At 43.2% G+C, this 24,436-nt stretch overlaps 1 protein-coding gene across 1 annotated transcript in view; it reads left to right on the top strand.

Annotated features, from left to right (window-relative positions):
* Positions 1-24,436, top strand: part of EIF2AK4 (eukaryotic translation initiation factor 2 alpha kinase 4) — a 285,849-nt gene that overhangs the window by 135,545 nt on the left and 125,868 nt on the right. The window contains exons 18-21 of the mRNA XM_030213680.1: positions 1,324-1,403; positions 2,757-2,858; positions 14,334-14,384; positions 18,077-18,313. Of these exons, the coding sequence (XP_030069540.1) occupies positions 1,324-1,403; positions 2,757-2,858; positions 14,334-14,384; positions 18,077-18,313 (470 nt within the window). The remainder of the gene's footprint in view (positions 1-1,323; positions 1,404-2,756; positions 2,859-14,333; positions 14,385-18,076; positions 18,314-24,436) is intronic.

The following is a 24,436-nucleotide window of genomic DNA, read 5'->3' as shown; positions in this document are numbered from 1 at the left end:
ATAAAATTTAGGCGTACTTTAGAGAATATGCCTAGAGGCACTTTTTTTTCACATGGAATTTTCAGACACCATGTATAGAATCTAGCCCTAAGTGTGCACTAATTCTGTTAGGACATACTAAACTTTAATAAATGGGCCACAAAGTTAATTAGGCTGAGTATTGCAAGTTCACATATGCACTTTTAGAACTTCATACAGCATGTACAGCTGTTCAAATCCTTCACAGATACTTTATAGTATGTTGCTGAGTTTGTATGGCACTGTAAAAAAAAAAAGAAAAAAATCTACCTACAAAATTAAAAAAAAAAATTATAGCTGCGTTTGTACGACACTGTAAAAAAAAATCTACCTACAAAATAATAATAATAATAATTAAAAAAATATATATATATGTTAAAGTTTTGCAAATATACAATAAGGGGTCTGTTTACGAAACAGCGCTAGCAGCTGTCCATGCGCTAGTGCCAACACTGCCCATTCAAAATCAGTGGGCTGTGTCGGCACTAGTGCATGGACAGCCGTTAGCGCTGCTTAGTAAACCAGAGCATAAGTTTTTTTGTTTTTTTTTATTTGAAGCTTCTTGATATTTCCAATAGAAAAAAGGTTTTAGACATTTAATATTAAAAATACCTCAGCATATTAGTTTTCCACTGATTTGGATCTTAAAATATTTTCTGTTTCAACACTGTGGGCTCCTTTTACAAAGCTGCACTAGCGATTCTGGTGTGGCAAATGCGGTAACGCCCATTCAATTCCTATTGGCGTTGCCACATTTGCCATGCGGGAATCACTAGCATGGCTTTGTAAAAGGAGCCATATATGTATTCAATGTTAACATGAAAGAACTGAGTTAGGAAGATTCTTCTTATCCTTGCTCCCCTATCCCCCTCCCCCATTAAGACTGGTTTTGTCTAAAATGGATATTTTCTGTGTGTGCATTGCTGGTAGAAAACAGGAAGATTGGAAGGGTTTGAGTTATATACCAAAGTGATCAAAACTGTGCCAGATTAAATGCAGGATACCATTAGTCTTTTACATAAAAATACTTTTAACATGCAGTTAAAGAGGAGAGAGGAACATAAGCTAAAATATAATTTAATTGTAGACATTGAAGTATAGAAATAAAGTGAACATATCACAATATAAGTGTATAGAAATAACTCATTTGCAGTGATGAACATCAATTATGATATATGTATTCTAAAACTTTTTGTAGGGCATAGGTATTACCAAGAAAAAAAGGCCTGCATCATGCAACACATAATATAATTTGAGAAGTTTTAACATGTAAACTGTATGACGTAATTACCTGTCTGTACACAGGCACCTTGACAGGGATGGTTGGCACTGCTTTGTATGTGAGCCCAGAGGTGCAAGGGAATGCCAAAGCCAGCTATAACCAGGTAAGAGTTGACATTACCTTCCACTTCCTAATAATGCTTTAGCCTCTGTCTGTACTTTGGTGGGGGGTTTTTTGTCTCAACAGTAGCTCAAGTGACCTTTCCCAGCCCAAAAGCTTAAAGGAGTAATCCAAAGCACATTACCCATACCATTTTGGCCTTTACCAGCAAAGGCTTCCCTAAAGAAGAAGGTTTCTTACTATAGGCTTAAAAAATTGTTTGATAGATCACAGGTTAATAATTTGTCTATCTCCTTTGCAAAAATATTACAAAATGCTTAATTGTAGGAATACCACAGCTATAATCCCATCAACATAAATACTTCTTCTATCACCACATTCTCTTTATACTTCAACTAATATAGAAACATATTCTTTAAGGAGAACTATCTTCATATCTTACTACACAAATGCTGCAGAATCAGCTTTTCTGAAGCAGCAATTGTCATTGATCTAAAAATTTTAAGCTGTTCTTTAATAAATTGTATTGCAATAAAATATAAAGGGCCCCTTTTACCAAGCGCTGGCATTGGCGCATGTTTTTGATGCATGCCAAGGCCCACTTTTACCACAGCAGATAAAAGGTAGGTCTTTCTTTTTTTTCAGGAAATGGCCATTCGATAAGTGAAGCACTTGCCACGCAGCAATTTCAGGAGGGAGCTCTTACCACCACCCATTGAGGTGGCAGTAAGGGCTCCTGCGCATTCCCACGCTTACCCGATATTTTTGTAGTGCCAGATATGTTGGCAGTCTGGGGGTGGGAATTGCCACCGGGCTGCTGTGGTAGCCCAGCAGTACTTCCTTTTTAACGAGCGGTAAGCCTGCATTGGGCTTATCACCGCTTTATAAAAGGGGCCTAAAGCTACTTAGCTTCCAACAGCAGTCAGAACCTCTGCCAACATGTCCAGGTTTTGTTATCTTCAGGGAAGAGGTTCGCTGAAAAAACACACACATACGCTATGTTTAAAGCTCAAAACCAAAGACTTTCAAAACACAAAAATACAACATGGTAATAGCTCACATTTAGTACATCCGACTTCCTTCTTAACAGCCTTGTTTGACTCCATTTGGGGTCCTGACCACCCAGGATTATCTGTGTATCATGCTAGAGGACAGTTCTCTTATACACAATGCCTATATTTGTTGAAGAAAAAAGGGGAGAATTGGAGTTGTGATGATGGTTCTAGCATAGTGCTGAGAGTATAGACAGACTTAATGTGATTCTCCAGGAGATGTAATGCTCAGGGACTTTAGTTTGCTAAGGGACTGTTGGTAGACGTTTGCAATGTGGCAGAATTAGTAGGTTTGTATTCTTTTTTTATTTGGAATTTACATTCTTGATTTTTCTTCTGTGTAGAAAGTGGATCTGTTCAGTCTGGGTATAATATTCTTTGAGATGTCTTACCGTGCCATGAACACTGCCTCAGAAAGGATTTCTGTAGTAAGCCAGCTGAGACAGGTAAGGAGAACTTTTCCATTGTTTTGATTTGTACATTTATTCAATACTAATGCTCATTATCTTGTTGACAGTAAAAACAGAACAACAGAGTCCTTTCTGGTATACAAGTCAGTCAAACACAGCAAAGATGACACCAAAAATGAAGCTAGATGATATGTAAATCATGCAGAAGATTTATTCAAACATCCAAAGACTTGTTTCAACCACAGTGGCCTGCCTCAGGAGTCTTCAAAATGGATGTTCTGAAAACACCATCTTTCAGTTAATTTCGTTTAAGTATTTATATACCACTTAGACCTAAGCAGTTGATACATTTATTTGCAGGTACTGGGTCTGTCCCTAGTGGGCTCACAGTGTAAGTAATACATTGTACTACTGTTGTACCTGGGACAATGGAGGGTGAAATGACTTGCCCAGGTCACAAGGAGCTGCAGAGGGAATTGATCCTGGTTCCCCAGGATCTCAATTCACTCCTGACCATCAGACAGCAGTGGAAATTGAACCCAATTCCCCAGGTCTACAATCCGCTGCAGTAACCATTAGGCCATTCCTCTACTTCAGTCCTAGCACCAGGTACCAATGCACCCAAGTGGTGTTTACAAGCCACTTCACCACCTTGGTAAAAAGCAGTCTATGCCAAAAGGTGGCACAGCATTTCAGTAATGCAACTAGCTAGCTGAATTACTGAAATGCCGTGTGAGGCTGTCATCTTTTGGCACAGATTGCTGTCATTATGTTGTTGAGAAATACTGTACTTCAAGGTTCTGGAGAGGAGTTATGTGGAATGGTCTATCTGGCATGCCGTAAATCACCTCTGTATTCAATTTGGCAGGTTAGAAGCTGACATGGCAAACTTATCAAACTTGAGACCTTTGAGTGTGTGACACTGAGGATGGCTCTTAAATGGCTGGATAAATTCACAAGTGCTGAAATATGTTTGTTAGTGGAAAGAAATGTGACTTTGGTGGCTGGACATAAGACAAAGATCCACTAGATGGAGTTTATGAATAACAAAATATAGATGGATAGAATATGATGGGAGATAAGACAATCTAATCTGCCCAGTTTCATTCCTGCTGCATTGACATAGACCCCAGTTGATTTCTGACTTTTTCCCTTCCTTATTCTCAAAGAGAGGTGTTCTGTGTTCATCCCTTAAATTATATTTTTAATTCATTTAGGGCATGATGTCATATGATGCCTAAGTGAGAAGTCTAAAAAGGCTATTTTAGAAAGGCAGCTTCCTTAGCGTCCATACCAAACCAGTTAAGAATCTATGGGTTATGTCCATCAACCAGTGGATAGATGCAGAGAAACAAAGTAGTTCTATATGATTCGTCCCTTAAGGGCACCGTACAGCTTAACAGCCTTAGAATGCTCAGTATTTCTCTGTCTCAAGCAGATGGGATGGACAGACCATGTAGCTCCTGACCTAATTGGAGAACTGGGTGTCAAATTGAGCGATGGACAGGTTGCTGCCTGATTACTTTTCAGTCATTTTAGCTGATATTCAGCTGGTGGTGATCAGCATTTTTATGTCCGCCAACAGCTGTATTCCCCACTGTTAAGTGCTTCGCCATGTCCAGGCAAGGGAATTGAATATCTGGTTTTAGGTTGGCTGCTAAAACTTATGCGGTCAAGTGCAATATTCAGCCCTTGACCACATAAGATAACTGCTTAAATTGGGCCACATAAATAGCAGTCCTATCTTTAAGTAGTTCAGCTTATGCAGTCAAGGGCTGAATATCGACACTTAACCACATAAGTTCCAATACTGCCCCTGGAACCACCCACAAGGTAGCCAGTTTTGGCACAGGTGCTAACCAGTTAAGTGCCTCTGAATATCAGTGATTAACCACAGACAAGCGATTTAAGCTTAAATTGTTTTGAATATCGGCCGGATTGTGCTCCAGTCCTGGTGACAACAGTGCACACTGTACTACTGTTCTTTCTAGACTGAGGAGCAGTGAAATGGCTTCCAGAAGTATCCGGAAAACTGGAATATACCCCTAGAGCCATCCCTTTCCTTTTTGATTAACATAGTAAATGATGGCAGATAAAGACCTGTATGGTCCTTCCAGTCTGCCCAACAAGATAAACTCATTTTACGTGGTATGTGATACTTTATATGTATAGCCAAGTTTGATTTGTCCTTGCCATTCTCAGGGCAGAGACTGTAGAAGTCTGCCCAGCATGGTTCTTGTACTTACTGAAGCTAACGTCGAAGCCCTTTAAAATTTACACTCCAGTCCATCCATATCTATTCAGTCACGATCAGATCGTAGACTGTAGAAGTCTGAGCAGCACCGATTTTGCTTCTCAATTACCGGCGTCACCACCTAATCTCCGCTAAGCTTCCATGGATCCATTCCTTCTAAATAGGATTCCTTTGTGTTTATCCCACGCACGTTTGAATTTCATTACCGTTTTCATCTCCACCACCTCCTGCGGGAGGGCATTCCACATATCCACCACCCTCTCTGTGAAAAAATACTTCCTGACATTACTCCTGAGTCTGCTCCCCTTCAATCTCAATTCATGTCCTCTAGTTCTACCGTCTTCCCATCTCCGGAAAAGGTTCATTTGTGGATTAATACCTTTCAAATATTTGAACATCTGTATCCTGTCACCCCTGTTTCTCCTTTCCTCCAAGGTATACATGTTCAGGTCAGCAAGTCTCTCCTCTTACAGTTTGCAACACAAATCCCATACCATTTTTGTAACTTTTCTTTGCATTGCTTCCAGTCTTTTTACATCTTTAGCAAGAAACGGCCTCCAAAACTGAACACAATACTCCAAGTGGGGCCTCTCCAACGACTTGTAGAGGGGCATCAACATCTTCTTTCTTCTGCTGGTTATACCCCTCTCTATGCAGCCTAGCATCCTCCTGGCCACGGCTGTCGCCTTGTCACATTGTTTCTTCACCTTTAGATCCACAGGCACCAACACCCCAAGGTCTCTCTCCTGAGTTGAGTTTACTAATGTCTCCCCTCCTATCCGGTGTCTCTCTTTTGGGTTTCTGCACCCCGTACATCACTCTGCACTTATTGGCATTATTTTTTAACTACAAAGTATCAGAAATCCAAACTATGATAAAAAATTTTTTTGTGTATTTTAAATATGCAAATAGTGCTCAGTAACAAGGCTGTCACTGACTGGCAGTATTTATAGTGTCAAGCCCATCCAGCCATCATTGCACCAGTTGCCTCCTATCCTATGTATTGCATTCAGCTGGAGCTGATGATTAACCATAGCCCCCACAGTACTTGTAACATGTGGGTATAATAACTTAGAGTCACTTATTAGGCTTCACAGCATTCGGTGGTAGCCAACACAAACAGTGAATGAAAGCATAAAGTGAAAAAAGTGATAAAAACAAGGTTTCCCTTGTTAAAGCTTCAGTTTCATGTCAATGCTGCTGTTCCTTGCTCCCGACATGCTGGCATGTTTCGCTATTCTTGCGTCATCAGGGGAACCAGTGTTAGTGGTATCTAAACAGGAGCAGAGCATAAAATAAAGAACAAAAGCCAAAACAAAAATCCTAACATTCATGGGTCACAAAAACCTAACAGTCTTGTATAATCATCCTATACGATTTACAGCAATACTAACTTTTTCAATAATAAAAATGTTCAGCAAACTTGTACAGAAACTGCTATCTCACACTCCCAACCAGCAGAGAATGCCCAAGTCCATCTTAATAATAGCTTATCGACTTTTCGTTTAGGAAATTATCCAAACCTTTTTTAAACCCTGCTAAGCTAACTGATTTTACCACAGTCTTTAGCAATGAATTCCAGAGTTTAATTACACATTGAGTGAAGAAATATTTTCTCCAGTTTGTTTTATATTTACTATTTAGTAGCCTTATTGCGCGTTCCCTAGTCCTAGTATTTTTGGAAAGAGTAAACAAGCAATTCATTTCTACCTGTTCCACTAATATTTTATAGACCTCTGACATATCTCCCCTCAGCCATTGCTTCTCCAAGCTGAAGAGCCCTAGCCGCTTTAGCCTTTCCTCATAGGGAAGTCATCCCATCCCCTTTTTTGTTTTCATCGCCCTTTTCTGTACCTTTTCTAATGCCCACTATATCTTTTTTAAGATGCAGTGACCAGAATTGCACATAGTATTCGAGGTGCAGTCGCACCATGGAGCAATACAAAGGCAATATAACATCCTCATTTTTGTTTTCAATTCCTTTCCTAATAATTACTATCATTCTGTTTGCTTTCTTAGCCACTTCACACTGAGCAGAGGGTTTCAATGTATCATCGATGACACCCAGATCCCTTTCCTGGTCAGTGACTTCTAATGTGGAACCTTGCATCATGTAGCTATAGTTTGGGTTCCCACATCTCAAAAAAGATATAGTGGAATTAGAAAAGGTGCAGAGAAGGGTGACGAAAATGATAAAGGGGATAGGACAACTGCCCTATGAGGAAAGGCTAAAGCGGCTAGGGCTCATCAGCTTGGAGAAAAGGTGGCTGAGGGGAGATATGATAGAGGTCTATAAAATAATGAGTGGAGTTGAACGGGTAGATGTGAAGCATCTGTTTACGCTTTCCAAAAATACTAGGACTAGGGGGCATGCGATGAAGCTACAATGTAGTAAATTTAAAATGAATTGGAGAAACTTTTTCTTCACTCAATCTGTAATTAAACTCTGGATTTGTTGCCAGAGAATATGGTAAAGGCGAATAGCTTAGCGGAGTTTTAAAAAGGTTTGGACAGCTTCATAAAGGAAAAGTCCATAGACCATTATTTAATGGACTTGGAGAAAATCCACTATTTCTGGGATGAGCAGTATAGAATGTTTTGTACTTTTTTGGGATCTTGCCAGGTATTTGTGATCTGGATTGGCCACTGTTGCAAACAGGATGCTGGGTTTGATGGACCTTTGGTCTTTCCCAGTATGGCAACACTTACAGTGGGGGAAATAAGTATTTGATCCCTTGCTGATTTTGTAAGTTTGCCCACTGACAAAGACATGAGCAGCCCATAATTGAAGGGTAGGTTATTGGTAACAGTGAGAGATAGCACATCACAAATTAAATCCAGAAAATCACATTGTGGAAAGTATATGAATTTATTTGCATTCTGCAGAGGGAAATAAGTATTTGATCCCCCACCAACCAGTAAGAGATCTGGCCCCTACAGACCAGGTAGATGCTCCAAATCAACTCGTTACCTGCATGACAGACAGCTGTCGGCAATGGTCACCTGTATGAAAGACACCTGTCCACAGACTCAGTGAATCAGTCAGACTCTAACCTCTACAAAATGGCCAAGAGCAAGGAGCTGTCTAAGGATGTCAGGGACAAGATCATACACCTGCACAAGGCTGGAATGGGCTACAAAACCATCAGTAAGACGCTGGGCGAGAAGGAGACAACTGTTGGTGCCATAGTAAGAAAATGGAAGAAGTACAAAATGACTGTCAATCGACAAAGATCTGGGGCTCCACGCAAAAATCTCACCTCGTGGGATATCCTTGATCATGAGGAAGGTTAGAAATCAGCCTACAACTACAAGGGGGGAACTTGTCAATGATCTCAAGGCAGCTGGGACCACTGTCACCACGAAAACCATTGGTAACACATTACGACATAACGGATTGCAATCCTGCAGTGCCCGCAAGGTCCCCCTGCTCCGGAAGGCACATGTGACGGCCCGTCTGAAGTTTGCCAGTGAACACCTGGATGATGCCGAGAGTGATTGGGAGAAGGTGCTGTGGTCAGATGAGACAAAAATTGAGCTCTTTGGCATGAACTCAACTCGCCGTGTTTGGAGGAAGAGAAATGCTGCCTATGACCCAAAGAACACCGTCCCCACTGTCAAGCATGGAGGTGGAAATGTTATGTTTTGGGGGTGTTTCTCTGCTAAGGGCACAGGACTACTTCACCGCATCAATGGGAGAATGGATGGGGCCATGTACCGTACAATTCTGAGTGACAACCTCCTTCCCTCCGCCAGGGCCTTAAAAATGGGTCGTGGCTGGGTCTTCCAGCACGACAATGACCCAAAACATACAGCCAAGGCAACAAAGGAGTGGCTCAGGAAGAAGCACATTAGGGTCATGGAGTGGCCTAGCCAGTCACCAGACCTTAATCCCATTGAAAACTTATGGAGGGAGCTGAAGCTGCGAGTTGCCAAGCGACAGCCCAGAACTCTTAATGATTTAGAGATGATCTGCAAAGAGGAGTGGACCAAAATTCCTCCTGACATGTGTGCAAACCTCATCATCAACTACAGAAGACGTCTGACCGCTGTGCTTGCCAACAAGGGTTTTGCCACCAAGTATTAGGTCTTGTTTGCCAGAGGGATTAAATACTTATTTCCCTCTGCAGAATGCAAATAAATTCATATACTTTCCACAATGTGATTTTCCGGATTTAATTTGTGATGTGCTATCTCTCACTGTTACCAATAACCTACCCTTCAATTATGGGCTGCTCATGTCTTTGTCAGTGGGCAAACTTACAAAATCAGCAAGGGATCAAATACTTATTTCCCCCACTGTAAGTACTTATGTATCACTTTGTGCTTGCTCACATTAGTTTCCCAGTCTCATAAGGTCCTCTCATTTTTTCACAATCGTATTGCAATTTAACAACTTTGAATAACTTTGTGTCCTCAGCAGATTTAATGACCTCACTGATTATTCCCTTCTCTAGATCATTTATAAATATGTTAAAAAGCAATGATCCCAGCACAGACCCCCTTGGGAACCCCACTATCTACTCTTCTCCATTGAGAATACTGACCATTTAACCCTAATGTTTTCTATCTTTTAACCAGTTTTTTGTTTCGATAAATTTTTATTGAAGTACTCATCAATACATGGAAACATTCAAGAATACATTGAGGCATATTTTCAAAGCACTTTGGGAGGCTAAGTTCCATAGGTTTCTATGGAACTTTGGGAGGCTAAGTGCTTTGAAAATGAGCCTCATTGCCTGACTCGCACGTCGGATAAACAACACCAAATGACCCCCCTCCATAACCATACATTATCAATAAAGCAACCCAACCTTCAATCTTGCTTTAGTTTCCCCCCCCCCCCCCCATCCAATACTTCCCCACTTCAAACAATAAGTTTTTAATCTCAAACTCACATGTATAGAAACCCCTCAACAACTTGTTCACACCCTTCTAACCGATTACGATACGCCTCAACCCCCTTAACCCCCCCTCCCCCTACTCCCCCCCACCCCCCTTACCCACTTTTAACCAGTTTTTTATCCACAGTAGGACACTGCCTCCTATCCCATGACTCTCCAGTTTCCTCTGGAGTCTTTCATGAGATACTTTGTCAAACGCATTTTGACAATCCAGATACACAAAATCGACTGGCTCACCTTTATCCACATGTTTGTTAACCCCTTCAAAGAAATGTAATAGATTGGTGAGACAAGATTTCCCTTCACTAAATCCATGTTGGCTTTGTCTCATTAATCTGTGCTTTTGAATATGCTTGTTTATTTTGTTCTTTATAATAGTCTCTACCATTTTGCCCAGCACCAATGTCAGGCTCACTGGTCTATAATTTCTCGGATCTCCCCTGGAAACTTTTTTAAAAATCGGCGTTACATGGCCACCCTCCAATCTTCCGGTACCATGCTTGATTTTAAAGATAAATTACATATTACTAACAATAGTTCTGTAAGTTCATTTTTCAATTCTGTCAGTACTCTGGGATGAATACCATCTGTTCCAGGAGATTTGCTACTTTTCAGTTTGTCAAATTGCACCATTACATCCTCCAAGTTTATTTATTTTTGTTACATTTGTACCCCGCACTTTCCCATGGCAGGCTCAATGCGGCTTATATATTGTATACAGGTACTTATTTGTACCAGGGGCAATAGAGATTTTATTCAGTTTCTCTGACTTGTCAGCTTGGAATACCATTTCTGGCACCGGTATCTCTCCCAAATCTTCCTCGGTGAAGACCAAAGCAAAGAATTCATTTAATCTCTCCGCTATGGCTTTTGTCTTCCCTGATTGCCCCTTTTATCCCTCGGTCATCTAGCAGTTCAACTGATTATTTTGCTGGCTTCTTGCTTTTAATATACCTAAAACATTTTTTACTATGTTTTTGCCTCCAACGCAGTCTTTTTTGCAAAGTCCCTCTTTGCCTTCCTTATCATCGCTTTGTATTTGACTTGACATTCCTTATGCTGTTTCTCATTTTTTTCAGTCAGTTCCTTCTTTCCTTTTCTGAAGGATTTTTCTTTTATGTCTAATAGCTTTCTTCACTTTAATTTTTAACCATGCTGGCTGTTGTTTGATCTTCCTTCCTTCCTTCCTTCTTTATTAATATATGGAATACATTTGGCCTGGGCTACCAGGATGGTATTTTTGAACAGCATCCACACCTGATATAAATGTTTGACTTTTGCAGCTGCTCCTCTAGTTTTTTTTTTCACAGTTCTTCTCATTTTATCATAGTCTCCTTTTTGAAAGTTAAATGCTAATGTATTGGATTTCTTGTGTGTATTTACTCCAATGCCAATATCAAATCTGATCATATTATGATCACTGTTATCATGCGGCCTCATCACCATTACCTCCTGCACCAGATCATGTGCTCCACTAAAGGCTAGGTCTAGAATTTTTCCTCCTCTTGTTGGCTCCTGTACCTGCTGCTCCGTAAAGCAGTCCTCGATTTCGTCAAGGAATTATACCTCCCTAGCATGTCCTGATAATATATTTACCTAGTTAATATTGAGGTAGTTGAAATCACTCATTATTATTGTGTTCCCCAGTTTGTTAGCCTTCCTAATTTCTGATAATGTTTCTAAATCTGTCTGTTTATCCTGGCCAGGTGGATGGTAGTACACTCCTATCACTATCCTTTTCCCCTTTACACATGGAATTTCAATCCTTGGGTATACCAAGATGTGTTTTGTGTCCTGCAGAATTTTCAATCTATTTGATTCAAGGCGCTCCTTAACATACAATGCTACCTCTCCACCAATTCAATCCACCTTATCACTGTGTTATCCCTCCTCTCAGTACCCTTCTCCACCACCACCACTGCCAACTCCAGACTCCGCCCTTTCTGCCTCGCCTCACCCTATGCTTGGAATAAACTCCCTGAGCCCATACGCCAAGCCCCCTCCCTACCCATCTTCAAATCCTTGCTCAAAGCCCACCTCTTCAATGTCGCTTTCGGCACCTAACCGTTGTACCTCTATCCAGGAAATCTAGACTGCCTCAATTTTGATTGACTGCACTTTTTGTCCTTTAGATTGTAAGCTCCTTTGAGCAGGGACTGTCCTTCTTTGTTAATTGTACAGCGCTGCGCAACCCTGGTAGCGCTTTAGAAATGTTAAATAGTAGTAGTAGTAGTAGTAGTGTTATAATTTGTACACTGGTATGACAGTATTTAGCAGGGTGCTATCTGGTAACGGATAACCAAATAACTTATATTGTAATCACTAAGCAGATATTCAACTAAATATTTGATTAATTCTGAATATATATTAGCCCAGTTAATTTTGATCTGTAATTTGTTCGATCCAAATTAATTGGTTGAAGTCAACTATATAGTGTTGAAGGTTGGCACTCTCAGGTTAACCTTTAGGCTTGCCCAGTGTTTCCCAAACCTGGTACTGGAGGTGCCCTAGTCAGTCAGGTTTTCAGGATATCCACAGTGAATATTTATGAGAGATTTGCAAGCAGTGGAGGCAGTGCACGCAGATCTTTCTCATGATTATTCATTGTAGATAGTCTGAAAACCTGACTGGCTGGAATGCCTCCAAGGCCAGGTTTGGGAACCACTGGACATTCCCCTTGCTCCTAAAGTTAATTTAGTTTATCGATATTTATTGTGCATATCCAGACCAGTTAAGTGTGCCTGTGGGGCAGGATTGGGTTAAATGAGTATCTTGTAATTGACACTTTGGGGGTTATTTTATGTGGCAGCTTCCTTGTGTAAAACTTGCCATACATGTAGAAAATCGCTCATATAAAATGTCATGCTTATATACCTATACCTGTGTAAAAATATGCATGCTGACAAGAGCATTCCCAGCTAAGATTTCCTGAGGAGCAAAGTTCCAATGTACAGCTCTACATTCTAAAATATACATGTGCATACCCCCTTCCCCCAAATTCTATATATGGCGCCTTACGTTCTGTGCGCTAATGTGGCCGTATGGACAAATTGTGTGCACAACTTAATTGATTAACAAGCCAGTCAGTGCTGATAATTGGTACTTAACCAATTAGCAGCACTAATTGCATTTAAGTAGAATTAATGTGCACAGCTTTCTAGGCATATTCTATAACAAGGTACATGTAAATTCTAATGCACGCAGTTGAAGAGGGGGCATGGAATGGGCAGGTTTTGGGCATTTGCACTGTTGGACATTATTATAGGAATCTATTTTATAAAGGCAGATAGGCCTATGTGGCATGCATAAAATAGTTAGTTATTTTGTGAGAATTTTCATGTGTACCTAATTTTGAAATTACCTCCTTTGTGCAATACTTGGCCCACACACTCTCAGGGTGAAGAGATTGTTGTCAAATATGTACCTTTCTGTAAGGACATATTGAATTCTTGTGTGCATCAGGGACTCAAACAGCTCCCCAGAGCTCTTTTACATTAGAGTACTGCATATTTGACGTATCACTAAGAAATGTAAGGAATTACTGGTGCTGATATTGAAAAAATGAACCAAAACAGCAACCAGGTAGCCAGCTTTTTTTTTGTGTTGATATACTATATCTGTGGGATGCTCTGTCAGATACACAATACAGAAGAGCAAAAACCTCGCAGAAAAGATATCACAGGGTGAACAGCGAAGATGACTCAATAAAAATGATTTATTGATCAACAACAACGGTGCACCGTTGCTGTTGATCAGTAAATCTTCTAGACCATATACAGCATAACATACATAAAGTAACATAGTAGATGACGGCAGAAAAAGATCTGTACGGTCCATCCAGTCTGCCCAACAAGACAACTCACATGTGCTACTTTTTGTGTATACCCTACTTTCATTTGTACCTGTGCTCTTCAGGGCACAGACCGTATAAGTCTGCCCAGCACTATCCCCACCTCCCAACTACCAGCCCCGCCTCCCAACCACCGGCTCTGGCACAGACCGTATAAGTCTGCCCAGCACTATCCCCACCTCCCAACTACCAGCCCCGCCTCCCAACCACCGGCTCTGGCACAGACCGTATAAGTCTGCCCAGCACTATCCCCGCCTCCCGATCTAAGCATCATCGTTTTTATTGAGTCACCTTCGCTGTTCACCCTATGATGTTCTGTCCGGTAACCAGCTTTGTGTTTTGTGTTGATATACTGTATCTGTGGAATGCTCTGTCATTGTTGAATCATTTATTTTATTTCAGTTGAGCCATAAATGGAGGGGGGGTGTCTGTGTGTGTGTTTTTTTAAGACTTGATTGTTTGTACTATAAGTACCAATATTTTCATTTGAATTCTCTCTTCAGCCCTCAATTATCTTCCCTGAAGATTTTGATCCTGTGAAGAAAGAAAAGCAGGTACTGTTCTCCCAGACTTTTCCTTCTTCCTCTTTCCCTGTCACTTCACCCATCACTGTAAGTGATAGAGGTCTAGAAACAACAATAGCACAAGCTATGCCAGAGCAGTCATTCTTGTACAGGCTCAGGAGTACCATCTCACAGCCTACTCACACCAGACCATCATGATATTCCTCATTTTAGAATAGTAAGCCCGCCACGGGGGGGGGGGGGGGGGATGCAGAGTCAAGGGAGAAGCGTGATCACCAGGACACTTCCAAGCAAGACCAAGGAGACGAGAGATGGAAAAAATATTCTTTAATAATTGATAAGACTCTACGATTTTCATGCTTGGTTTATCTCGAACTCGATTCCAATCTAAGTTCTGTTTGTACTTTTAGCCACACAGCTTGTATGTTTACCATTCACTAGCCTTTTTAAAGGCTTGATTTGGTTTGCTTGCTCTTTATCTGCATCTACGAGTAATGTCCACACACAGACTCCTGAGGCAGGCGTTCGCCAAAACAGAGCGCCCTGTTGAGGTTTGTCTACTGAGTCTTATGCATTATTAAAGAATATTTTTTCCATCTCTCGTCTCCTTGGTCTTGCTTGGAAGTGTCCTCTTTATCATGCTACTCCTTTGTCTCCTCATTTTAGAATGGCACTTTCTATAGAAAGAGCATTGGAAAAAGGAGAGGAACTTTTTCACTGGATTATTGTAAAGTATGCTTTTGTTTGCCAGTTTACTTTGTGAACTAGTTTGATAAAGGGCCACTTTAACAGGTTATCTACATCAGTGTTTCCCAAGTCCGATCCTGGTTGCCAGTCAGGTTTTCAGGATATCCACAATGAATATGCATACAAGATATTTGCATGTAATGGAGGCAGTGTATGCAAATCAACTTCATGCATATTCATTGTGGATATCCTGAAAACCTGACTGGGAAGGGGATACTCCAGGACTGGACTTTGGGCATACTCAGAACTAATGTCAGGAAGTATTTTTTCACAGAGAGGGTGGTGGAAATGTGGAATGCCCTCCCGCGGGAGGGAGGTGGTGGAGATGAAAATGGTAATGGAATTCAAACATGCATGGGATAAACACAAAGGAATCCTGTTTACAAGGAATGGTTCTGTGGAATCTTAGTGGAGATTGGGTGGCGACACCGGTAATTGGGAAACAAAATGGGAGCTGGGCAGACTTCTATGGTCTACGCCCTGATCATGACTGAATAGATAGGGATGGGCTGGAGTGTAAATTTTAAGGGGCTTCAATGTTAGCTTCAGAACTTAGTACAAGAACAGTACTGGGCAGACTTCTACGGTCTGTGCCCTGAGAAAGGCAAGGACAAATCAAACTCAGGTATACATATAAAGTATCACATACCACGTAAAATGAGTTTGTCTTGTTGGGCAGACTGGATGGACCATACAGGTCTTTCTTTATCTGCCATCATTTACTATGTTTAGGACTTGGGAAACACTGATCTACATCATAAGAGATATATTGTTTTGAATTATAGAGAGAGAAGCTCTTGCCTCTTCTTCATTTGTTCCTAGAGGTGGACTGAGGAGACTTCCTTCTTCCTTTGTGCACTTAGAGATGATATTATGTAGTGATGTCTTCTTTGCCTGTGTGTTGCAGGGCAGTATGGAGGACACTGTACATGTGATTGAGATAGGGATGCTTGGAGTTGAGGTGGAAAGTGCTCTACTCGTCACCTATGCACATAGAACTCTCTCTATATCTGCCTCTTCATCCAAAGGTCTATTCGTGAGAAATGTCACTCTGTGATAGCCCCACTATCACATTCGGGGGCCCTTTTACAGAAAGGTGGTAAGCCCAACGTGGGCTTACCGCTCGCTCTTTCGGGACTTTCGCCGGCCCAACACAGCTGCCGGCAGTAGTCCCGAACCGAGCGCGCACCATTTCCGGGGTAAAAAAGAACCCCCCCCCCCCCCCCCCCCCCATGTGGCTTGCACAGCGATAACCCGGCGATAATTGGGCATCACTGCACACTGCCCGGTTACCGCCGGGTTAGCATGGGAGCCCTTATTGCCACCTCAGTGGGTGGCGGTAAGGGCTCCCCATCGTATGGCCATGCAGTAAGAGTTCTCTTTCCGCATGGCTATGTATGCCTGGGGTCTTTTAGCCCGCTGCAGTAAAAAGGGCTCTGGCGCACGGGGAAAAAAGGCTCCCGCTGCCAGTGCAGAGCCCTTTTTCCCACAACTTAGAAAAAGGGCCCCTTGGTTCCTTTTACTAAGAGACAGGTTATTCCTTTCTCACTGCTACCTGCCCAGGAGCTGGCTATAACGTTATCTTCTAGGATTTCCATTAAAAGCGTGCCTTGTGCCATACTCAAAACAAATTGGCCATAACATGCATTTTTAATGTCATTTCCCTAAGAAAACTGACCATAACACAAATTTTAATACTGTTCCCTGTAGGGCCTAGTTAGAACATGTTTAATGCTGAACACCACCTTCCCAACCCACTGACCCAAGGGACTGTGCTGTTCAAGAGAGTCTCCCCATGTCTGTATGAAAGGGAGTTCAGTTAACCCTATGTGGACCCTATTTACTACTACTACTACTATTTAGCATTTCTATAGCGCTACAAGGCATACGCAGCGCTGTACAAACATAGAAGAAAGACAGTCCCTGCTCAAAGAGCTTACAATCTATTTACTGTAATAGAGTGCAGTAAGATTTTGCAGCTATCATTCTTTGTCACAATTAATGCATAACTGCAAAGCCTCAGCAGGTTCCCATTCAGTTAACAGAGAGGTAGCTGCTGTAGTTAGCTACAGTGTTAACTGTGCCACATTGTTTATGCCCTTATGCAAAGGTACCTGCATCCATTCTCTGCTCCTTTCCATATTAGGTTTTGACATGCATTATCTGCCATATTAACTGCTATTAACTATTAGCATGCATAGCTCATAGTTTTATTTGATGTACTGCTTATAAAGGGGTCCTTTTACTAAGTTATGGTAAGCATTAGTGCGCGCTTGCCGCAACTTAAAATGGCTTACCATGGGACACGTTCAGGCACCCTGCGGTTAGTTTCCAATCAGTGCGTGCTACCCTCACACTAAAAAATATTTTCTATTTTAACGTGGAGGGGAACTATCAGGGGACAGAGTGAGGGTGTTCCAATGCTAATCAGGTAACACGTTCACATTACGACACACTAAATGATTAGTGCAGGATTACCGCAGGAGTTATTACTGCTTACAAATAGGAGTTGGTAAGTTCTTCTGCAGTCATTTTTTTAATGGCTGTGCACTAAGTGTATGGCCATTAATAGGAGAAATAGAAAATCAGACATTTTACTGCTGTGGTAAAAATGGTTTTAGCGCTCAGAAAAAATACACATATGGGCACACTAAAGCCACTTTCTACCGCAGCTAAGTAAAAGGACCCCAAAGTTACTTATTTAGGTGGGGGGAAATCACAGAAAGCTACATAAGGAGGTCTAATTTACAGTGATAAAAGTATGCTTAATTCATTACCCTGAGAAACAGAAAGGTGAGAATGGGAATCCACAATAAAACATGATAGGGTCACAGCGAAAACAGCAAGTACATGTAGCAAAGCTAAGACAAACTATCAGAGGCAAAAGGTAAGGTAAAGTAATAAGTAACGCATTAATTGCCATGTTAACAGCTAAAGCAAATTATTATATAGGCCCCTGTGTATCTTCTTTATAGAGATTGGTAATCACTTGGCTGTTGAACCATGATCCTGCATTGCGACCTACAGCAACGGAGCTACTAAAGAGCGAGCACCTTCCTCCACCACAGTTGGAAGAATCTGAGCTCCATGAGGTTCTCCATCACACTTTAGCAAACGTGGATGGCAAAGCTTACCGTACCATGGTGAACCAAATGTTCTCCCAGCGCATCTCTCCAGCAATGGATTATATCTATGACAGTGACTTACAGAAGGTAATTTTAATCTGGTCGCTTTAGTATTTCTAATCAAATGCAAGCTAAATAGTGGGTTGAAGCCATCAGGCCCACTGCTAGATACATTTATAAAGTTTATTGCCTTTTTTTCATGATCGACATGCAAGTTATTAACATTCCCTAAAATAGCCTTTTTGAAAAGTGGTAAAATCTTTAGTATAGTATGGGGCCTATTTTCAAAGCACATGGATGTCTCAAAATAGCAAAAAAAAAAAAAAAAAAAACAAGTAATCTGCCAAAAATATCTAAATTACAATTTGCAGTTGGCAGAATTTGGATGTCCTACACTGCAGTTCATCCAATTAACAGGATGGTGTATTATGGACATGTTTTGAGCGGGACTAGGGCGGGACCAAAATTCGGACATCCAACAACAATAACTGAATGGGAAGAAACATCCAAATCTAAAAACAAGGACATTTTTATTTAGACCTGTTTCAGTCACACCTGCTTTATCACAATTTGGCCTACATTGTGGAATTCCTTACCTTTAGAACTTAGACTAGAACATTCATTTAAAAAATTTAAGTCACTTCTAAAAACTTACTACTTTACTCAAGCTTTTAATCTTAAGTAATCCAACTAACATATTTGATTCATTGAGGCCAGTCAACGTGAGGTGCTGCTGTGGCTTCAAGGACTGTCACTTTTGTCTTGTATAATTTTCACATATCATATATTTCTTTATATTTGTTAAATTTAACCAGACCCTAGCCTTCCTTATAATCATTTATTGTAATTTTCCTTTGTATCTTCCCCCCTTTTTCTTTTTAATTATATTTTAAATATTGCAAATCACTTAGAGGTTTTTTTTTTAATATTAACAGTATATAAAATAAAGGGCCCCGTTTACCAAGCTGTGCCAGAGGCACGCTAGTGTTTTTAAGTATGTGCTAACCATGTAGATGCCCATAATATTCCTGTGACTTCGTGGCTCTGGGTCAGAAGTTGAAGCACCTAGGTGCACATGTGGTGTTCTCATCGACCCTTCCTGTAGAAGGTATAGGCCAAATGAGGGAAGCTCATATCCTGGAGCTGAAAGTGTGGATGGGTCCAACGTGAGCGCTTCAGTTTTCTTGTCTATTGGATGATTTTCCAAGAGCTATTGAGCAGTGATGGTGTCTATCTTTCAAGGAAGATACGAAGTGTCTTCAGTAACAAACTGGCTAAAGTACTAAAGAGAAAAGCCCCAAAGTCATTGATAAGCCTCAGGAAGGAAAGACATCATAGTAACCTAGTAAATGACGGCAGATAAATACCTGAACGGTCCATCCAGTCTGCCCAACAAGATAAACTCATTTTACATGGTATGTAATACTTTATATGTATATCCGAGTTTGATTTGTCCCTGCCTTTCTCAGGGCACAGACCGTAAAAGTCCGCCCTGCACCAGTTTTATTCTCCAAATACCGGCGTCACCACCCAATGTTCACTAAGATTCCATAGATCCATTCCTTCTAAACAGAATTCTTTTGTGTTTATCCCACGCATGTTTGAATTCCATTACCGTTTTCATCTCCACCACCTCCCGCGGGAGGGCATTCCACGTATCCACCACCCTCTCTGTGAAAAAAATACTTCCTGACATTACTCCTGAGTCTGTCCCCTGCAACCTCAATTCATGTCCTCTAGTTCTACCACCTTCCCATCTCCAGAAAAGGTTCATTTGCGGATTAATACCTTTCAAATATTTGAACGTCTGTATCATATCACCCCTGTTTCTCCTTTCCTCCAGGGTATACATGTTCAGGTCAGCAAGTCTCTCCTCGTATGGTTTGCAACGCAAATCCAATCAAATACTGTTATAGAAAGGGGATAAAAGGGTAACATCTGGAGAGCTTTATATACCAATTCCCATAATATGGGAAACAAATGTCTAGATCTAGAGCCTGCAATGATAGAAGCCGACTTGGATTCAGTAGTGGTCACAGAGACATGGTTCACGGAGAACCATGACTGGGATATAGTCATACCTGGCTATAATCTATTCAGGAAGGACAGGATAGGATAAAAGGGTGAAGGAATGGCATTATATGTTAAGAATAATATTAAATTGACAGAACTGCAGGACACATGGGGTAAGGAAGAAGCGTTGTGTTTTAAACTGGCAAGAGGGAAAGGAAAATGTATTTACATTGGTGTAATATACAGGTCACCTTCACAGTCAGAAATGAACAGAGACTTAATTGAAGATATCCACAAGATAGCTAGGAAAGGGGAAGTACTGCGGATAGGTGGATTTTAATATGCCTGATGTTGATTGGAAAGTCCCTGCTGTGGGGACGCCTAGAAACAAAGGGATCTTGGATTCTTTACAGGAAGAATTGTTTCAGCAGTGGGTAATGGAACTGATGCAGGATGGAGCAATTCTAGACCTAGTGCTTATAAACAAAGACATTGTTTCTGATGTTACAGTGGGAGATCATTTGGCATCTAGTGATCACTGAATGACATGGTTTAATATGAAGACGAAGGAGGAGATGGCTTATTCATGATTGAAGTTCCTGCCCTGTCCAGGGATACTACCGCTAGGGGTGCCATTTTGAAGGGATACTACCACTAGACACAGGGCAGGAGCAACTAGGCATCATTTCTGCCCGAAGAGCCCCCCGAACTTTGGGAGACCCCCACCCTGGACCACCAACCTTTCAGGTGGGGGAGGTGGAATGGTGGACTTCAACTTTGGGAGGATGCTTGCGTAGGGGGTTCTGGAGGGGGGAGGTAGAAGACTGGGTGGACCCTCAGTTAGTAGCCCAGGAGCATCTGGCCACTGTTTTGCGCCCCGATGTTCCTAGGTGGTAAAATAACTCCAATAAAAAGCCAAGGTTATTTTACCGTGTTATTTTTGGGCCCTAATGCAACTTGCGATGTATCACCGCACGTTGCGATAGGGTATTTGCATAGTAACATAGCAACTTAAATATCGCTGTAGTATTTTTAGAAAAGTTGTATTCCATATCATCAAGCTGATCAATCCATAGACTGGTGGGTTGTGTCCATCTACCAGCAGGTGGAGATAGAGAGCAAACTTTTGCCTCCCTATATGTGGTCATGTGCTGCCGGAAACTCCCCAGTATGTTCTCTATCTCAGCAGGTGGTGGTCACACACAGCAGCAGCTCTGGCTAGGCCTCCAAGCCTAATCCTTAGGTTTTGTTGAGGCCTGGGGTTGAGGGCTCTTTTGAGCAAGTGCAAACCTGGTGGTGCCAGGTCCCTCCTTTTCTCCCCCCTCCCGCTGGCTCCGTTTAAAAAAAAAAAAAAAATATTTTTAAACGTCTTTAAAGGCATTTAATTCGACGTTTCTTTAAACGTTCATTGCAACTACTCACTGGGACACCAGTTCGTTACAGCTCGGAGCGGCAAGCAGGTAATTTTACCTTTTTATAGCGGGCAGGGGGTTCCCCGATTCTTCTCCTCGTGGCAATGGCGTCGGAGGGCGAGGGCGCAAAGGGTCGCTCCCCGGATCGCTGGAGCGCTTCTAGAGGGGATGCGGGGGTTTTACAACCTGATTCGCCCTTGATGGGTGATAGTTTAGTGACCGATGAATGTCCCGGTCGTTCCTCCGGCGTGGCGGTTTTTTCCCGCCATAAACGCCCATCCCCCGCTCCTCGCCTCCGCCATCTTGGCCGGCCACGCGGCTCGGACGGCTTCTTCGGGGCCGCCCTTGAGGTTGGAGACATTAATGCCATGAACGCCCTTAATTTGGGCCACGGCACAAAAGCGGCTAAAGTTAAGCGCCGTTCTTCCCGCGCGGCTCCTTCACGGAGTTTCGCGCCGGACGCCATTTTGGATGCGCAGCATGTCTCTCCCCCGCTATTGCGAGCGCCGGTTGAGAGTGCGTCTAGGGCTGTTGCCCAGGCTGCGGAAGTGCACAGTCTGGGGGGTTTCTCCCCCGAGTTTGTTTTGCTGCTGCATCAGGCTTTCCTCATGCAAAACGCTGCCCCTGCTCCCTCTTCTGATAAAAGAGGTTGAGGTTCCCAGAGGTAAACGCCCTCGGGTTGATTTCCAGGCCTTGGAGGACTTTTGTCTCCTCCGATGTAGATGAGGGCAGCGTGTCTGAGGTCTCCCAACGATCCTTTGCGGATTCCTTGGAGGAGATAGATCCCCGCTCGGATGGAGCGGATGACCCCTCTGCAGCGCGGCTTTTTAGCCCAGAGGATTTGCCCAACCTGTTGTTACAGGCCATGGACACTTTGAAGATTTCCTCTCCGGAGGACGTCTCTCCCTCAGCCCCTGTTGGCTCTGCCATTATGCTGGGGATGAAGCGCCCGCCTAGAACCTTCCACGTGCATGATGCCATGCACACCTTAATTGCGGCTCAATGGGATGTCCCGGAAACGAGCCTTAAAGTGGCTAGGGCTATGTCCCGCCTCTATCCTTTGGCTGTGAGTGAACGTGAGGCCTATCTGTGGCCTACCGTGGATTCTTTAATCACTGCGGTGACTAAGAAAACGGCGTTGCCGGTGGAAGGTGGCACGGCCCTAAAGGACGCCCAAGACAGAAGATTGGAGGCGGCCTTAAGGTCGTCCTTGGAGGCATCTGCTTTAAGTTTGCAGGCCTCAGTTTGCGGCTCCTATGTGGCCAGGGCGTGCCGGACTATGGTGCAGCGGGCTTCCCCCTCGGATCATTCCTTGAGGGCTGATTGGCTGGCCCTGGAATCGGGCTTAGCCTATTTGGCAGACTTGCTGTATGATGTCTGGAGAGCCTCAGCTAAAGGCATGGCTCAGACAGTCTCTGCGCGGCGGTGGCTTTGGCTGAAACATTGGTCTGCTGACCACGCCTCTAAATCCCGCCTGGCTAGATTGCCTTTTAAAGGCAAGCTGCTCTTTGGGGTCGAGCTGGACAAAATCGTGACCGATCTCGGCACGTCTAAGGGCAAGAAATTACCAGAGGTCAGGGCTCGGGTTAGTACTCGTCCCGATACCTCCATACCGCCCGGGCAAGTCGGGTTCCTCTGCCCCCTCTTCCTTCAAGAGGAATTTCTCCCCCAAGCAGCATTCCTTTCGCAGAGACCGCCGTCCCGGAGGTGCTCCCTCCGGTCCTCCCCCAGGGTCTCGTACCCAATGACGGGGCCTTGGTCCACGCCCCAGTGCAGATTGGAGGACGGCTGTCCTCGTTTCTGGGCGAGTGGACCACTATAACTTCAGACGCGTGGGTGCTGGAAGTCATCAGAGACGGCTACAAGCTAGAGTTCTGCCAACCCTTAAGAGACGGGTTTGTACTCTCTCCCTGCAAGTCTCCGGTCAAGCTGTGGTAGTGCAGCAGACCTTGGACAACCTGATCCGCCTGGGTGCGGTCGTTCCGGTGCCAAAAAATCAGATTGGCAAGGGACGTTACTCCATTTACTTTGTGGTTCCAAAGAAAGGAGGTTTTGTCCGGCCTATCCTCGACCTCAAAGGGGTCAATCGGGCCTGGAAAGTGAGGCACTTTCGCATGGAGACTCTCCGCTCTGTTATAGCGGCAGTGAAGGCAGGAGAGTTCTTGGCTTCCTTGGACATCAAGGAAGCGTACCTGCATATTCCCATCTGGCCTCCTCTCCAACGCTTTCTGCGTTTTACAGTCCTGAGACGACACTTCCAGTTCAGAGCCCTCCCTTTCGGGTTGGCTACTGCTCCGCGGACCTTTTCCAAAGTAATGGGGGTCATAGCAGCCTTCCTGCTAAAGGAAGGAGTACAAGTCCATCCTTATCTGGACGACTGGTTGATCCGAGCCCCCTCTTATGCAGAGTGCGGCAAAGCTATGGACCGGGTAGTTGCTCTTTTGAGCTCCCTGGGATGGATCATCAACTGGAAGAAGAGCCAGCTGCGCCCGACTCAGTCCCTGGTGTATCTGGGAGTTCGATTCGACACCCAAGTGGGCAGAGTGTTCCTGCCAGACAATCGGATTGTCAAGCTTCAGGCTCAGGTGGACTAGTTCCTAGTAGCCTCTCCTATTCGGGCTTGGGACTACGTGCAGCCGTTGGGCTCTATGACGGCCACGATGGAAGTAGTGCCTTGGGCCAGGGCTCATATGAGACCACTACAGCTATCTCTGCTGCTGCGCTGGACTCCGATGTCGGAGGATTATGCTGTGCGCCTTCCCGTGGACCCAGCAGTGCGCAAGGC

Source organism: Microcaecilia unicolor, chromosome 9 (assembly GCF_901765095.1).
Source record: "Microcaecilia unicolor chromosome 9, aMicUni1.1, whole genome shotgun sequence".
NCBI classification, from domain to species: Eukaryota; Metazoa; Chordata; class Amphibia; order Gymnophiona; family Siphonopidae; genus Microcaecilia; species Microcaecilia unicolor.
The sequence above is the reverse complement of the archived record's forward strand: the minus strand, read 5'-3'. Positions and strand labels throughout refer to the sequence as shown.